At 37.7% G+C, this 18,380-nt stretch overlaps 1 protein-coding gene across 1 annotated transcript; it reads left to right on the top strand.

The window, feature by feature from the left end:
• The first annotated feature begins 2,982 nt into the window (after nt 1–2,982).
• Nucleotides 2,983–11,092, top strand: LOC127962632 (solute carrier family 12 member 3-like). Its single transcript, XM_052562252.1, has 26 exons — nt 2,983–3,396; nt 3,494–3,583; nt 3,719–3,794; nt 3,952–4,047; nt 4,144–4,283; nt 4,432–4,542; nt 4,639–4,750; nt 5,716–5,846; nt 5,927–6,011; nt 6,470–6,627; nt 6,806–6,913; nt 7,005–7,128; nt 7,218–7,319; nt 7,450–7,605; nt 7,754–7,853; nt 7,928–8,039; nt 8,150–8,284; nt 8,380–8,486; nt 8,575–8,657; nt 8,743–8,826; nt 9,075–9,173; nt 9,261–9,372; nt 9,443–9,529; nt 9,630–9,762; nt 9,946–10,013; nt 10,477–11,092. The coding sequence occupies exons 1-26, from the start codon at nt 3,157–3,159 to the stop codon at nt 10,613–10,615; spliced, it is 2,988 nt and encodes a 995-aa protein (XP_052418212.1). The 5' UTR covers nt 2,983–3,156; the 3' UTR covers nt 10,616–11,092.
• Nucleotides 11,093–18,380: the final 7,288 nt, after the last annotated feature.

Here is an 18,380-nt window from a genome sequence, read left to right on the forward strand (position 1 = left end):
AACACATAAAAAGTCCAACATAGATCTTCAGGAGAGAACAATAAATCCCAGAAGAGTGTATCTCTTTTCCTCCAAAACAACTAAACAGAAATATATTTATCTTATCTTTGTGTTATCCTCCAAACCTTCTCTCAATAGTCAGACTCATTCCATCACCATACACACAGTTATTTCTCTTTAACTGAAGGGGCTGGAGTGGCTCTCAGTAACCAGTATCACCTGTTTGCACTAATGAACTAAACCCTCCTCAATCAGCTCATTAGATTGTTTTGTATATTAATTGTTTGCAAAAGTAATAACACAAATTGTAAAACATAACAAACTACTGATTTAGCAATACAGTAATGAATGCATAATATTTAACACATAATATGTGTATGTCAGCGTGTCTCAATTTTGACCTCTTGTCCTTCAAATACAGTTGAACCCTGCTGAATGTGCTGTATGTCTGACATGACAGTGTGTTCAAAACTTTCAAAGCCTTAGAGTTTCCTGCTTCTCAGATCTGACAAATGCACTCCAGTAATTTCACGTCTCCTCTTTTAGAAGAGATCTCAACAATGTTTGGACAATTATTGACAATTATATCAAATGTGATGGACAATTATTGACCCATTTAGGTATGTATCTCTCCTACTACAGAATTTCAGGAGAAACATCTGAGGCAAAGTTGATGATCTGTGAAAGAGTAGTGCCTGAGCTGAAGTCTTTCCATGGTCATTGTCAGTTGATGTATTAAAAAATATCTCATTTATGTATTTTTCTTTCCTGTATGCTTTACGGTGTGTGAGCAGGTTTGATATGTTGCATGCTGCTCTGATAACAGCTGGAAAAACTTTAAACTTGCTTCAAGGCATGGAAAATCCCAGATTTATCACAAGTTTCCAGACCTATACAACCAAACATGTGTTCATGAAAAACAATCAGAGCTTCCTTTCCCAAAAGCATAGTAAGCTTAACCTTACCAAAAATAGTATACTTCAAGTTTATTTTATTAAGTACACTTTATGCAGCAAGTATACAAATATTAGTGTTCTAATATTATACTTGTAAGTGTATTGTTTCAATACTCCTTGGGACTAACATGGCCCACTTTCTAGTTTATAAAAGTATACTATTTAGTATAACAGTTGCAAACTTTGAGAACACAACTAGTTCACCTCTATGTTTGTAGTTTGTTCTGCAATTATACTAAAAGTGAACTTATAGATATACTGACAGTTTACTAATTAAATACTTTGTACACTTTGAAGTGTAGTCTCTGTAAACTACTAGTTTAGTAGTTTTATACTGCATGTATTCTCATAAGTTTTCTTTAAGTGAACTTTACATCATACTTTATGTATACTACTATGTCCCTATTTAGGTATTCATTTGTATATATTTTGTTGTATGAATATCTGAACATACAAAACATGCAAAGAAAGAAAACAGCATCATGGATTTTTTTAACACTTTATTGTGGGTAAGTTTCATAAAAAATAAAGAAATAACATTTAGAACAAAAAGCTGAACAAAGACTATGAATTTGAATCATGATAATCAAAATGTAGATGGAGTTGATCAACACCCCAAAGCTTGACTGTAATTATTACCTCTTCATCGGTACACATTTTATTCCATAACGTTGCAGTTTTGATGCTGTTTAATTTTAGATGATCGTGTTAGATTACGTGTTAGTATCATAGAATGTATAAAAACATGGACGTTGTGTCCGTGACATCACCCATAGATTTTTCAAAGAGTGTTTATGAAGCCAAATGTAGGCAGAGAAGCTGTCGCCATCTTGGCTGGGCGTCAAATAATCGAAAATGGGCAAAAAGGTGGGAGCTTTTTGCTGAGACCACGCCCAATGAGCTCGACGGAGGTGACGGCACCAACAATCCATCTGTCACTCAAGTGGCCACGCCCTTAATTATTCAAAACTTGAAGGCTTAATATAATTTAAATGGATTAGAGTTACATAAAAACAAAAGAAAAAACACTTCCCTCACAGTCATGAATGGCAAAATTAGCTATATAGAGCAAAATCTTTTTTTGAACCAAGCTGAAAACATTTTTTTTTTCTGCTGTAAAGTTGGCCATTCTAACATGGGGAGTCTATGGGACTGACTCCCTTTTGCAGCCAGCCTCAAGCGGCCCGTTGACGAATTACAGTTTAAGTCACTTCCATATGGGCTTCACAAGAGAGAGTGAGAGTTTGCCTCTTGTTACTATCTGTTGTTTCTTTTGCTTCTTCACTTGTGTTTTTTCGGAAATTCTGTACAGAAGATGTGTACTAGCACCCTCTACTGCATAACAATGAAAACACAGATTGTAGGAGCACAAGTATAGTTCAAATATATTTAGACTTTTTGTTAGTATAAGTCACGTATACTTAAATGTAATTTTATGTATATTTCTGAGGAGTACATGAAGCCCATTTCCTAGTAGATGAAAAGTAAACTAAAAGCATACTTTCCTATTTTTAGTTTACAAGAAGTATACTAATAGCACACTTGAATAAACTTCTTTTTTCGTAAGATTAAGTATACTGTAGAACTATTGAAACCAATGGAGCTACAATCATCTTAGGCTCACATTGTTTTTTTTTGGAAAAGCAGCCCAGATCTCAGAGCCTCAGAGTCTGTCCACTCATCGTCAACATGATCTGTAATAATGTCAGTAATAATTGTGGCTTTGGGCAAAGGAGATCTGTTCTTAAGATCTCCAAACTCCAGTATTTGTTTTTCTTTGCTTTCTTGTAATGTTGACTAGTTTGATATTAATCTCTTTCTCTCTTTTTTGTACATGACTAAGAGCTTTAGCTTTTGGCATACTAAGTCTCTGTTTGACAGATGTATGTGAAACCAGTTTAATGATGTTTCCAAACAAGATTTCAAAGATAGCATGAGAACACCTTACAAATAACCTCCAATCATGGTTCTGCAACAATGTCTGTGTCTGTATAATGATGTATTTGTGGGTGTATGTGATCAGGCTCACTTAAGGTATAAAAGAAAATGCATCTAATTTCCTGATAGCAGAGGAAGGCCAGGTCAAGTCCACACAGCTCGCTGGAATATGCTGTGATTGTCCGATGTGATTTCTGTGGATCTGAGAGATTAAAACAGTAAGGGAAAGAAATTCACAGGCAAAAGTCCCCCAGAATCCACCATGGCCAGATATGTTGCTCGGATCAGAAACTTCATCCCAGGAGCTCGGCATGCGGACAGCAACATCTCGTCTCAAAGAGTTACAGTGGATATGGCGGAGGTTGATTACGGGAAGGACAAGATAAAAATGTCATTCTACAATCCGCTGGACCCTGTGCCAAAACATGATTTTTATGCCAAAGACACTTGGTCGGGACGTATAAAGAACACCAGACCGTCACTGGATGTTCTGCGCAAACCAGTAAGTAAAACTTCAGAAGTGGTCATTTGTTAAGTTTGTGAGTCTAATTAATATTGTACGCGTTCATTATTGATTCTCTGTATATTCCTGTCAACAGCCGGACCCTGATGATCTTCCTCCACCACCAGAGGACGATGGACGGCCCAAAGTCAAGCTTGTTCGCTTTGGATGGGTTCTGGGAGTCATGGTGAGAAAGAAGCATTGATCAATTTTTATTTGATGTTATCCACATTTAATTTACTTAAGAATACTTCATAATACAAATCTGTATATATTTGATTGAATTATTTAATCAGAGTTTAGTTTGGTGTTTTCATTTCAGATCCGTTGTATGTTGAACATCTGGGGGGTGATTATGTACCTGAGACTGCCGTGGATCACATCTCAAGCTGGAATCAGTGAGTCAGTCCTCCAGCTGTTTTTTTTTTTTTTTTTTTTTTTTAATTCAGCTCAAATCTGTTCATTCTCAAACAACGTTTCTCAGCCAATTTTCTTTAGGCCATATCTACATCTACATCTACATATCTATCTTAAATTCTTCATTTTTGCTTGCAGTTCTGACCTACGTCATTATCTTCATGTCTATCACCATCACTACAATCACAGCAACCTCAGTGTCTGCGATCTCCACCAATGGGAAAGTCTACTCTGGTGAGAGAAATTAATTGTTTACCACAAGAACATGTTTTATTGGATTTCATGTTGGGATGACAAAAAAAGTTATAACAAAAAATATCTTTCCTCCAGGTGGCACGTACTTCATGATCTCTCGGAGTCTGGGCCCGGAGCTCGGAGCACCCATCGGTTTGCTCTTTGCGTTCGCCAACGCTCTCGCCTGTTCGCTCAACACAGTGGGGTTCGCCGAGACCGTCAGAGATGTGCTTAAAGTGAGACACACTCACAAATAAATGTATTTATTGTAAGGTTGTGGGAATTTCAGAGAGCTGCTCGAAGGGGGCTCTAATGGTTGTATTTGTCTGTTTTAGAAAGAACAGTTGTTTATATCTCACACACAATCATTTTCTCTATTTTCAGGACAATAGCGCTCAGATGGTGGACGATGTCAATGATGTGAGGATCATTGGGACGATTACTGTCATCATCCTCCTCTGTATCACATTTGCTGGCATGGCTTGGGAGGCAAAGGTAATGTCCTTTGCTTTGGTTTTTGCTCATTTCTCAGTACTGTCTCTTTTGACAGCATCGCTGCCATTGCTCTTCTTGGTTTTCACTCCTCCACAGGCTCAGATCCTGTTCTTCATCGCACTCTTGCTCTCCTTAGTTAATTATTTTGTGGGGACATTCATTCCCCCCGGGACGGAGAAGCAGGCCATGGGATTTTTTGGCTACCGCGGTGAGTACACAAGAACCTGATTGAATGCAAACTTCTAATGCATCCAATAAACTCCTGTTTATAAGTTACGGAGTCAATATTAACCAGCACTTAACCAGCTGACACTAGCACTTACCTTTTCTTGTCTATCATATTCTTGAAAAAAAATAAAAAAAATAAAACCTGGCTAGGTGTTCTGTACTAGACTAACTGAGGCTTGTCATGGCACTTGTATACTGTTGTTATTCTCTTGTTTGTCTGATTGCTTCTATTGTTCTCATTTGTAAGTCGCTTTGGTAAGAGTCTGCTAAATGATTAAATGTAAATATAAAATGTTTTCCTGCTTCAACAAACCAAACTAATATGGAAGACCAGTTCATCCATAAGAAAGAAACACAGACCCCGATACATTATAATTATGACATAAGTGAAAATAAGGACAATATATATTTTTTTATAATAGTATGTGAGGTTTTTCTCTCTTAATTATGACATTTTAGGCCAATTTACTAATTGAATTTCAAACTGACTTGTGTCACAATTCATAATTTATCCCATAATTAACTTGCTCTAAACTAAATGACTTAGTCTTTTTATCTTAATTGCCATTTTGCCATATTTTTTTAATTTTTGAAAATATTTTATATAAATCTCAATTAATTTCTACTTTATCTCACAATTTTGACTTTTTATCTAATAAATAATTATATATAATAATTATAAATAAGCATGTTGTATTTCTTAATTATTCCTTAGTATGACTTTTATAGATCATAATTGACTTAATATGTAATAATTTAGACTTGTTTCTCCCATAATCGACTTTATCTTGATTATGTTTAGGTATGTCATAAAATCTACATTTTATCTCACGATTTTGATGTTTTATTCCATAATTATGACTTACATCACCAAGTGATTGTGGTTCACCAGCTAGAGTATTTGGTGAAGTAACAGACAAAGCTAACCAGCTTTTATTCTCCCAGCTGACATTTTCGTGGAGAATCTGCTGCCTTCCTTCCGAGGCAAAGATGGATCTTTCTTCAGGATGTTTGCCATCTTCTTCCCTTCTGCCACAGGAATTCTATCTGGAGTCAACATCTGTGGAGATCTCAAGGTTTTCATTCAGTTTTTGTGCTTCAGTTGATGTGTCTTTGAAATGTTATAGAAATGACGTGTATGTCTGTTTTATTCCAGGATCCATCGGGTGGGATTCCTAAAGGGACCCTGCTGGCCATATTCTGGACCACCTTGAGCTATTTACTGATCTCAATCACAGTTGGTGAGATTAGACATCAGTGGTCAACTGATATGATTGATCGATTGAAGGATTGATTTTTTATGGCCAGTTCTATTGATATATTAGAGTGCGACTGAAATAATATCCCACTTTTTAAAAAATAATAGTGCATTACATAATTAGAATCAGCTAAAACATAAACTGGTTAGTATCCAGCTAGCAATTTTTGGTTCCCAAAACATTTTTGGGAATGTTAGATTTAGTTAAAAAATAAATAATGTTTCTTCAAAAAAACAACCAATTGGGAATTCAATGGGAATGTTAGGTGGCACGTAAGTATTAGCCACTATTCTGACACCATCAGCCAAACAGATTAGCGACCAAAGCTGATAATTAAACTATAAAGAACAATACTGTTATAAGACATATTTCTTTTACAATGAAATGTGTATTTTATTAATGAACCCCTCAGTAAGACACTTCCCTTTCTTCTCCCTCAGCTGCAACTGTTGTAAGAGATGCTTCTGGTAGTCTGAACGATAGTTTAGCACTCAATACTTCGATCCACTGCAGTGGTTTCGGCTGTAAATTAGGCTGGAATTTTGACCAGTGTGAGCAGAACAACACATGCAGCTTTGGACTGGCAAACCATTTCCAGGTGAGTGCATCAGTTGACAAAAACACGATTTGTATATTTGGTGAGTTCTGACTGCTGGAAAGAGGAGTAGATTTTACATTCATATCAATGCATTCGGCATAATCTTGATTATTTATTACTTACCCAGTATTTTAAATAATGGAAGATGGATGATCGATATTATGGCTTTTGTCTCCAGATTCTTGCCATAGTTTCAGGAACTGGGCATTTGATCACCATCGGGATCTTTGCTGCCACCTTGTCGTCAGCGCTGGGATTCCTGGTGTCTGCTCCCAAAATATTCCAGGTAGACCGTGTGGCTGTTCTGAGCATAGCGTTTTTTATTCAACATATGACTATAACATTTTATGTGTATTTTGTTGTTGTTATTGTCACAGTGTTTGTGTAAGGATAACATCTACCCCTATATCGGCTTCTTCGGAAAAGGTTACGGGAAAAACAACGAACCTCTACGAGGCTACATACTCATGTTCATCATCGCTTTGGCTTTCATCCTCATCGGTGAGTCCTGGATCTCCTCCAGATTAGAGGATCAGAAGTGTCTCTCTCTGAGGACACTTTAATGTTTGGTCTCATGTTGATGTTTTCAGGTGACCTGAACACAATCGCTCCTCTGATCTCCAACTTCTTCCTCTGCTCTTACGGCCTGATCAACTTCAGCACCTTCCATGCGTCAATCACCCAATCACCTGGTGAGAACCTGATTATCAGCATCCTTGTCATCAGTTTTGCACTGTGTAAACAACAAACTGGATAAATGGACAAATATGTTATAAACAAACATAAATAAATACATGTGAAATAGTTTGTCGTGTCTCGTAGGTTGGCGGCCACAGTATCATTACTTTTCTCCTTGGACGTCTCTGTTTGCTGCGGTCTTGTCTTTTGTCCTCATGTTTCTGTTCACCTGGTGGGCCGCTCTCATCACTTTTGCTATTGTGCTCTGCCTCTTAGGCTACGTCACCTATAAAAAACCTCGTGAGTAAATGATGTAGATTAGAACTAATACTTTCCAATTATAATATGCATCTGAGGTTCATAAATATTGTTATTGCTGCACCACTAAGTCTGTTTTCCATTAGCATGATATGTGAACACAGTAACTGTTGTCTGATCGTGTGTCTAGGGGTGAACTGGGGCACGTCTTATCAGGCGGGTTTCTACAACATGGCTTTGTCCTTCTCGATGTCTCTGACTGGTGTTGAAGACCACGTCAAAAACTTCAGGTTAAGATTATCAGCAAACTGTCCTTTTCAGCTCACGATACACCAGCCGCTCACATATAAACACTTTCTCTTAGGCCTCAGTGTCTCGTTCTGACCGGTCCTCCTAACAATCGTCCCGCTCTCGTGGACTTTGTGGCTACTTTTACCAAAAACACCAGCCTGATGATATGTGGGAACATTATCATGGTATATGACATTCATCTTATACAGATAAACGGATAGTTAATGCATCCTTGCTACATTAAATTATTTATTTCAAAACTTGAGATGGTGTTTTCTTGCTCTCTTTCTCTCAGGAGGATGAGAAGTCCAGTTTCCCGCAGCACAGCACTGATATGTTGGTGGACTGGCTCAATCAGAGGAAAGTTCGTTCTTTCTACACGTCCTTCACCGCTGACAGTCTGAAAGAGGGCGCACATAATCTCATGCAGGTACCACCATCGCTAGCTTCAGATCTGCTAGCTTTCTTCTTGTCATCTTGTTCTTCTCACACAGTCTTTGCTCTTCTTCTCAATGGTCTGTCTAGGCTTCAGGTCTCGGTAAACTGAGGCCCAACACTCTGGTTTTGGGATACAAGATGAACTGGCAGGAATGTAAACCGGAGAGCTTACAGGACTACATCAACACCGTCAGGTGAGCTACTGTCTCTGTTTACATTAATCAGTGAATATGTTACCTTTTGATGTTAGAATTTTGACGTTGTATGATGTTCCTCATTAAGCGATGCATTCGACTCCAGCTACGGCATTGCAATTCTGAGAATGATGGATGGATTGGACGTAATGGCTGATTTTCACAGGGCAGGTGTGTTTTATGCCATATGATGGATTGAAATTTGCTCAGCATTGCATTTTCAGCAATAAAATCAACAGGTTTGTTGTGTTTGAAGGCAGATCATTTGCTATCGATAACCAAGCATTCGACGCAGATGAAGTCCCACAATGTGAAAAAGACGAGACTGACCAGAATTCAGGTGAAACTAACACAAACGGTATTTTCTGTGCACATGAATTTCATTTGACATTAAATCATCATATGTGAATAGAAATTTAAATAATAAAATGGTATGTTCAGCATTTCAAGTCCTGATGTGATCACTCAGTCAGCCAATCAGAACGATTCCATTATATTAACAAAGCTGTGTCATTCCACTCGAGCTTCATTAGAAGAGATGATCTGACGACTGGCTAAATAAAGCTCCTTTATTGTCTCCTCATCCAGATATTTCTGATGATGGCTCGGACGAGCAGGTCAGATCGGTGTTTCAGACCAAACAGGGCAGGAAGAGCATCGACATCTACTGGATCTCTGATGATGGAGGTGAGACACAGCTGCTTCAATATGCTTAAAAAGATCGTAATTTCCATATTAGTTTTCTCCTTGTCAAATGCTATTGCTCTCTTTCAGGTCTGACTCTTTTAGTGCCGTATTTGCTGACCAGAAGGAACCGCTGGAAAAAGAGCAAACTCAGAGTGTTTATCTTAGGAGGCAGAGAAACCATGGAAGAAGACCGCAAAGAGTAAGTTGATCAACATTTTTGTAACTACATTTCTAGTTTTCTAATGCATTTCTAATGTTTGTCTTTGCAGCATGAAGATGCTGTTAAAGAGATTCCGGCTGGAGATTGAGGACATTGTCGTGATAACAGATGTGGATAAACCTCCTCTAGCGAAAAAGTGAGAAACATGTGCAAACATCCTCATACAGTAGATACTTTTATTGTAAAATGCATCTTTTAAGTAACTGTTGTGCTTTTCTTCCTCTCTGTTCCTGTAGCTTGCAGCGGTACGAGGAATCCATCGCCCCCTTCAGGCTGAGTGAAGAACAGGCCATAGGAGACGTACAGGAGCTCAAGAGACTGAGTCCATGGAAAGTGTCTGACAAAGACCTGGAGGCCATAAAACCAAAGGTGTGTGTTTGGAAGCATGTGGCGTTTTGATTCTTAATAAAACTTCTCAGTGTTAAAGCAATAATGCAAAATAGACAACAGTTTGTTATTGTGAAGCTGCTTTGATATGATGTGTGAATTAACAAATACATTCAACTCGAGTCTGATAATCAGTCCCTCTATCAAACTGTCTTTTGTTTTCAGGTGGAGAGGACAGTGAGACTAAACGAGATCATCAAGAAGAACTCAATTCATGCTGCTCTGGTTGTAATGTGAGTACAGATCATGGTTATTGCTGTTAATTAAAACCATTAAAAACGTTACTTAAAAAAAATTTAAAGTGTTGGTGCAAGGTTGGGGGTTCGATTCCTAGGGAACACATGATAGGTAAAAATTGTTAACCTGAATGTACTGTAAGTCGCTTGGGATAAAAGCGTCTGCTAAATGCATATTTGTGGCGTATTTTTGAAGAAGAACGCATTAAAGCATCTTAAAAATAACATGAGTACTTTAGTCAACAGGAAAGCTGAACTAAATAAAACAGTAAATTCTTAAAAAGGTCAAGTGAAAACATTTCTGAGTTGTTTTGTATGTTCGAAGTTTTCATGTAAGAACAAACATTGTCATTTTTTTAACTAATTTCAATCATTTAAGCAAACGAGTGACTGATAGTGTGTTTGTGTGTGTGTGTGTGTAACAAGTCTGTTCATTATAACACATGTCTATGTGCTTCAGTTCTCTTCCAGTCCCTGATGTCACCTGTCCTAGTTCTCTCTATATGGCCTGGCTGGACGCTCTGAGCTACGGTATCCACTGTCCTGCCCTGCTCATACGAGGAAACCAGGAGAACGTCATGACCTTCTACTGTCAGTAAATGTGACTTTTCATCAGTAATCACATCTGCATGGAGAGCTCAGCTGCTGTCAGTTCCAGTCATGTAAAGTGGTTGAATATATTGGTCTGAAATGAGCTGTTTAATTCTCTTGTTCAGTGACTGTGGCTGTATGCTTATTTCACATGTTCTTATGTCTGTTTAATCTATCTTTAATGATGCAGGTTAATGATTCAGCTAGAAAAGATTGAATAGAAATGGGAAAGCACTTTGTCTCTGAGCCCTCTCGTCATTTGAGGGTAGAAGTTAAATGCAATTTAATGCAACAAGACAATTATTATATTATAAAAATTAAACTTATTTGTTCATGCTTTGCAAAATTACATTTCATTGACCAAAACATTATAACCAATAATTAGGTATATTACATTTTGACTGAATAGAAATACTAATTATTATGAATTGCATGCATGTTTTGATCTGCTTTTCAATCTGAAAAATACAATTTAGCACAACAACGGACCTCTCAGCTTTCATTGTCTCATTATACCAAGTATAAAAACGTTACAAAAGTTATTCAATCCCATGAAAAGAAACAATTAAGCATCACAACATATATATTTCAGCTTAAATAAACAGACTTCATTGTTTGCATATTTCTCTATGCAGGTGTACCTTCACAATGCTCAAGCATATTTAAAACTCATTAACATAAAAAACTTCCTGCAACTTTCCTTTCACCTTACAAGACTATAACAGACATGAGTCTACCACAACACAACAAACATTATGTAAAGCAACACAGCCTGGGCAGATCGCAGGAAAAATAACTAATAGATATATCCATACTTTTCCAGTTGATGATTGCTTTAAAGGTCCTGTTTTTCGTGCTTTTTTTGAAGCTTTGATTGTGTTTACAGTGTGCAATATAACATGTGTTCATGTTGCGCGTGTAAAAAAACACAGTATTTTTCACACTATTCACACTATCTGTATACCGCTGTTTTCAATGTCATAAAAATAGACTGATAACTTCCTTGTTTCATAAAGTCCTTCCTTCAGAAATATGTAACAATTTTTGATTGTGCCAACGGTCCTGTGTTGTGATTCGACAGTAACTGAGCGCAGGCTGTCCTCCTGGAAAACAATTGGGCTAGTTTTAAGAAGCAAGTGTGCAGGAGCATATTCTGGAGATGTACTTATAATCACAGGAGCGTTTTACTAATGAGATGCGCATTAAAATCACATTTTTTTTTTTTTTTTACAGCCCTAACATCTAGTTAACAAAGCTAAACAGCGTTGCCCTCTGTATAATAAGTTACAGAAACTTTTAAACGCAGCAACTTAATTAATAAAATACAATTACCGGTTGTGGTCCATAAACAACGCCTTCTCCAGACAAAGAGGGAACTGCTCCATCTTTCAGGAAAAATCTTTGTACGAATCCGGCATTAAACTGATTGAGATCGAGGAAGCTGTCCTCAGCAAAATGTGCTGCACATAGTTTAACATGTTGATTATAATTTTCGGGAACCGAGTTAAACATGAATTGGAACCATTAATCTCAAAGTACAGCGTCCCTGGGAAGCCCAAACAAAGATGATTGGACTCCGAGATGAAAATAACAGCGTTTCGACGACATGGCGACAAACACAAACGCAGCTCTTTCTCTTCTCCGTCGGAGCGCAACAAGGCCACGCCCCCTTTTTGTGAATTCATGTGGGTGGAGGTTAGTGAAAAAAACTGTTTTAATGACGTCATTACTGCAGGAACTAGAGGGATGTAGTCTAAACGGGTCATTTTTCGTAAGCGAATTCTGTTCAATAAAATATCTCCCTTGGCATTGAACTTTGAGCTTTATAATTTTACAGATATTATTGATTAAAAAAAATTAAGGAATAAAAGGTTCTGTAAAATCAGATGAATGATATCTCTGTAAAATCCTTCAGAATGTAAGCAAGAATAAAACTAGCAAGAAAATAGCCTTTACAGATATGAATAACAATTAAAATGTGCACACAGTTTAAAGTGCAATAATAAAAACCAAACCCTTCTATTAAAGGTGTCATATGATGCAATTAAAATTTTTCCTTTGGTGCATAAAGAAGATCTGTAAATGTGCAAAGACTAAAGTCTCAAATCCAAAGAGATATTCTTTATCAAAGTGAAGACTGCCACGCCTCCCCTAAAACACCTCTTTCAAACATGCCCCACATGTCTACATCATTATGTGGATATATTTGCATAATGCCACCTGAATGTTCACACAAAGAAAAAAGGCGTCTCTTCAGTAACACCGTTAGTGTTGAAGCAGTCATGTCAGGGAGATGCTGTGTGTACCTAGACAAAAGCAAAAGCACTTTATTTGACCTTCTAAAAGTAGATGCATTTAGGAATCTTTAAGATTACTTACAACAGAACACCAATGCATGTAATGGATGACTGTATTGTGAAACTAGGAGAGGAGGTTATTCTGACTTTGCTACGACAATCAGGCGCTTCTGAATCCTCTACTGTAAGTATGTTTTGATATTAGTGTAAGTATTTGCTACTGAATGTTCAAATGCATAGTTTTGAAAGGGTCACGCAGTGGCGTCAGCTGTCTTAATGGTCCATGGCTTGTGTACTGCTAACACATAGGATCTTCATCACTGTGTCTGTTCGGGCCTGAACTGATGGTAAAACTAAGGACATTATTAACTGTCTTTACATTTATTTTGAAAGATGAAGCTACATTACGTTACATTTCCAACTAGTGCTTGTGGTGTTCGGCCAATCGCAATGCCCTGGGTCAGTTGGCCAATCAGAGCAGACTGTGCTTGTTAGAAGGAGGGACTTTGTAGAAAATTTCTCTTTTGAGAGAGGCGGGGCATAGAGGTTCTACAATAATGTACAGTATTTGAAAAATAATGTGTTGTTGAACATTAAAGCATCTCAACAAATTATGTTACAATGTCTGTCGTTTGCTTCTCCCACCACACTGGTGGAGAATGCAGGCAAGGCGGAGCCTAGACAACACAGTTGGGAAACACCTGGTGATGTCACACCCTCTCAATCGCAAAAGTTTGTGAAAACCCAGACTGGGATGGAGGAACGACGGAGACGGCCTCTCATGTTGGAGTTAGATCGATCAGGATGATAAATCAAATGCTCAGCACTTGGAAGTGTGAACTCACAAAGACTGAATTATACTTGCTAAAACACTACTGTAATGGACAATGTCAACCAGTTGTTGATGATTCTTTTCCAGAATTGACTCTATTTCCTGACTTTAAAGACTGCACTGGTCAACTGTTGAGTACAGAGAGACTCTCAGAAATGATTTGATGACATGGGAGGAAAATCTATAAGTAAAATGTTTGTTAAAATTGTAAATAAAGGCAAACTAAATGGTCAGGCTGACACTCCTTGGAGTGTCTTTCTTTTTTTCTGATCATCTGCACTTTTTTTCCTCAGAACGGAGAGAGTTCAAGCTTGTGATTGCCAGATGGCAATACTAAGTAAAAACTTTGACTTGGGGTGGGGGAGGGGTTAAACTCTTGACATCTGAGGGTCACAAGCTCCAAAACTTCCTGCCAATGCATGACAAGGCAAATGTTAGTTAAATATTGCAGATGATTGCTTAATCGAAAGAAGCAGAAATTATATAGTCTGTGTGTCCTTGTGCAGATTTGATCCTGCTCAGGGCAGGTTTTCCTGACGTGTCCAGACCCAGGGATTAATTCTTCACTGCTGTGTGTCACAGAGGGAAGATGTTTGTTCTGTGCGGAAACTGTGATGATGTGAACTGTCTGGACTCAGTGGAGTGTTAGGGGTCATTCACATATCGCATCTTTTGCACACTCAAGTTCGTTATTTCCAATGTAAGCGCAGTATGCACGCTCATAATGGAAGCGACACAGTCGCGATGCACACACTCCTTTATTCCAGGTGCAACCGCACCACATCGAGTGAAAAACATCTCAACTTTTCAGAATGCCACGAGCGCCCCTCGGGTCATGTGACAACTAACCAAACAGCTTCATCCTTTCCTGTAACAACGTTGAAAGCTCAGCCAAGAGCTGGTCAATCCATTTGACCAATAAATCCATTTACCCATTGCTGAAATTTCCGCATCTTCATGGAGAGAGCAGGTCATGGTTGCTTAGCAACAAAAGATGCCTCAGGAGCGCAACTACCCGAGCACTTTGGAAAGAAGGAGGAAGTTTATACATACATTATACACCTGAGGACAACCCCTGGAGGTAAAGACTGTCTATTGCTGTCCACTACATAGTCTATACACATGCTCACAGCGCATACCATTACAGAAAAAAATACAGGAGTTTCGTTGAATATAAAGAAGATGTGTTTTCCAAATGAGGGATCCAAAAAGTTTTTTGTAGTTATAAATGCATGAATTTGATTGAAAAAAATCAGTGCTTTTCAACCATGTTCCTGGATCTGCCCTAATGTTGGATGTTTTGACAACACAGTCTCACCCCTATTCATCACATACTGCCGTTTCACATACTGTCCCCGGGGCTAAATTATGAAAGACCTTAGTATCAGTAAGATCTGATGATATTGGTTCTGCTTTCGGAACTGGAGGGGAAAAAATTTATGTAGGCTACTATGTATTTTTGCTTTATAATGTTATCATGCACATTTTATCTCACCAAATATTTCAAATGTGCGATTATATTAAGACGTTTGTCTGTGAGATCTACGAGATCTCTCATGCGCGGCCCGGAGGCTGTCTTTCAGTAACACACACACACAACAAAGAGCGCGGCGCATGCACCGACATAACAGTATGAAAACTCCCGCTTAATAAGAAAGAGTGACGATGACGAAGAGATTTGCTTATGTAGCGCCTCCTACAGGTCACCAGGGCACCACGGCTGAATGGACACCCAGGTGAGTTAAACAAGAGGAAACGTGGACCAGTACCTCTAGGTTCATAAGGAGCAGTAGTGAGAGATTGGAAAAAACAACAGACAACCAACAAAGGTAAGTTCAAATTATATTGAAAGATTTATATCAAGGCAAATGATAAATGAAAATAATTAACAAATGATTTCTCTTTCAGGTAAAGGCAGCAAAAATGGAAAATACTGATGATCAACAAAATAACAATGAAATTACTGATTGATAATAAATGCAAGGAAAATAAATAAACTGAGCTATGGGTTTGTTTTCTTATTAAAATGATCTGTTATTTATCCTTTATTTTATTTTTTCTTTTAGGACTTATTCCTTTTAAATCTTTTTGAAATCAAGACTTGTAGTATATTACTTCTAGTTTAGTGTATACAAGTTTGCTAGTTTAATTTTATTTTTACCTAATTATCTTTTAGATCTTTTTGATCATTTATTTAAATCGTTATAGATTTTAGATTATTTAACTGGAGCTACGCTAGCCTATTTCAATTGTTTGAGTACTCTTTAGCTTTAAATTTGAATGTGATATTCAAAGACTATTCGGCAAAAAAAATAAAAAAAATAAATAAATAAAAATTCTTACACTTCAAATATTTCACCCAATAAACCTTATCTTCAAATTAAATCAATACAGGTATTGAAACGATCGCGACGCACACGCGGTATGACGCGCTCGTTTTTCCTGGGTGCGTCTGCACAGCATAGAGTTAAAAACATCTCAACTTTTCAGAATGCAGCAAGCGCACCGCAGGTCATGTAACTTCCTCATCTTTTCCGTAACAACTTTGAAAGCTCAGCCAAGATGAAGGAACAGCTGATAGCCGTATGTGGATTTTTAAATTACTTTAGTAGCAGAGCTACTGCAAGCAGTTTTTAATGCTGCAAATCCATTTATCCATTGCTGAAATTTCCGCGTCTTCATTGGAGAGAGCAGGTCATGGTTGCTTAGCAATGGCAGACTCCTCAGGAGCGCGTTCCTAGCGTTTTCCACGCGTTTTAAGACGTGATATGTGAACAGCCCCGTACAGTACGAAAACTCCTGCTTAATACAAAGAGTGACTATGGCGGAGACAGCAAAACGTTCCAAAGTGTGGTTATTCTTCACTAGAGTTGATGCAGACAACGCTGGTTGTCATAAGTGCAACATAATTTTTGCATGTCAGGGCGGAAACACAAGCAATCTGTCAAAGCATCTTTCAAAAGTGCATTATGTGCAGACAGAGAAATGCAAAGTTTTCGACTGCCTAACACAACACAAAGTACCAATAAGAATACCGTTAAAGTACCAGACCGTTAAGCAGTATCGGTAAGAGTAGTAATACCATTTAAACCTTAATGATACCCATCCCTAGTAACACCCCTCATTTCCCAAATTGGTCTGAGAGAGCTCTGAGAGACCCGCGGCCAGTCGCCGCTATATCTCCAGCCCCAGACTGTTGCCAAAGATACCTTTTTTCAAGTTATCTGCTGATATTTCTGTTTTGTTTTTTATCGCCCTCTCTGCGGGTTGCTCATTTGCCTTATTCTCTCAGAAGAACATTTAAGTTTTCATTAAAGTCTCTATTTTCTGTTGAACAGCATTTGGGTCCTCACTTACCTCTGTAACATTAATAATTTAATTAGATTTCATAAATAGGAAGAACAAAAAATAAAAAGACTAAAAAACTAGAATTTATTGTAAATCAACAGTTTTGATCTATTTGCAAACAATTTTTATGTTTTATTTTGAAAGAGTCACACTCTTTATCATGTCGAAAACTGCTTCATAATGTTGGTTCTCTCACATTGTGAACAAATAAATAATGTTAACCTATATTTTTCATTTAAAATGGCATAATTCCCCAACAATGTTACATTAAATATACCCAGCTAAATCAGTCCTGATATTGATACTGTCATTCTAACAGCTGTCTGAATATTTTTTTTGTTGATTGTAATCCATTTCATACCATTCTATCAAAGTTATCTGACATTATCAAGATGACTCAAGAACAAGTCAATCTTTCGTTCATTATCTGGCTCGGCTCGGTGTTCATCTTCAGTTCTCTCTTCACAGCAGTTCAGTCAGTATACTGTTTGAGTACATGAATTACTCCGGAACATTGGTTTGTTTGAACTTAGAGGGAGTGTCAGTGTTGCCCCCTTGGACAATAACAACGACAGCTTTTCTTTTCTAGTAGATTTATTTGCCCCGGTTGTTTTTCTCTTTTGTTTTCTGTGACAGATTCTGGGGCTGAAAGTTTTAACATGAACAAAAGGTGTTAACTCTCCTTCTTCTTTCTCCTTCTTTTCCCACTACTCTTTTCTTCTCACAGCGCCCACAACAGTATACATAATTTCTGAAACTTTCAACATTTATCCTCTACATTATATTAGTAACAAATATCTACAATAAACACAGACATGAAACAAATTAAATAATTATCTAAATTTCAATCACTGAAAGAAGGGTCACAAGTCAGTTCTAACATGTACGTGTTCTTAGAATGAACACAAAACAACAAACTTTGATGTTTATGGAAACTCACAACATAAGAAACAGAAAAAGTATTCTTGCAGATCCGAAGTCTGCACTGTGCGTCTGTTTGCCTCTAAATGTTATGGTTTTTCCCCATTTTTCTGTCTTTATCCCCATCAAATGTTACTATCGATATAGCCGTAGTCATATTCGCTCAGTTGTAGGTTAGGGATATTATACAGTCTTATTATGCCACTTTATCTTCACTCAGACCATCTTCAGAATCAGTGAGCGCTTGTTCGCTAGAGCCGGCCAGAGCGCTGCATACTAAGTAGCCACGCTTCCCTCGGAGGGCGGGGGCAATAACAAAAGAAACAAAAGCCGGCTTTATCCAGTATGGAAATACAGACAGACAATGAAACGCCC

The sequence above is a fragment of the Carassius gibelio genome, chromosome B7 (genome assembly GCF_023724105.1).
Source record: "Carassius gibelio isolate Cgi1373 ecotype wild population from Czech Republic chromosome B7, carGib1.2-hapl.c, whole genome shotgun sequence".
Taxonomy (NCBI): domain Eukaryota; kingdom Metazoa; phylum Chordata; class Actinopteri; order Cypriniformes; family Cyprinidae; genus Carassius; species Carassius gibelio.

Bases quoted from the DNA above. Each gene is read 5' to 3' on its own strand.
- LOC127962632 (XM_052562252.1), top strand. From the start codon at position 3,157: ATGGCCAGATATGTTGCTCGGATCAGAAACTTCATCCCAGGAGCTCGG. The intron at 4,543-4,638 runs GTAATGTCCTTT...ACTCCTCCACAG, and splicing joins GCATGGCTTGGGAGGCAAAG to GCTCAGATCCTGTTCTTCAT. The intron at 7,320-7,449 runs GTGAGAACCTGA...CGTGTCTCGTAG, and splicing joins GTCAATCACCCAATCACCTG to GTTGGCGGCCACAGTATCAT.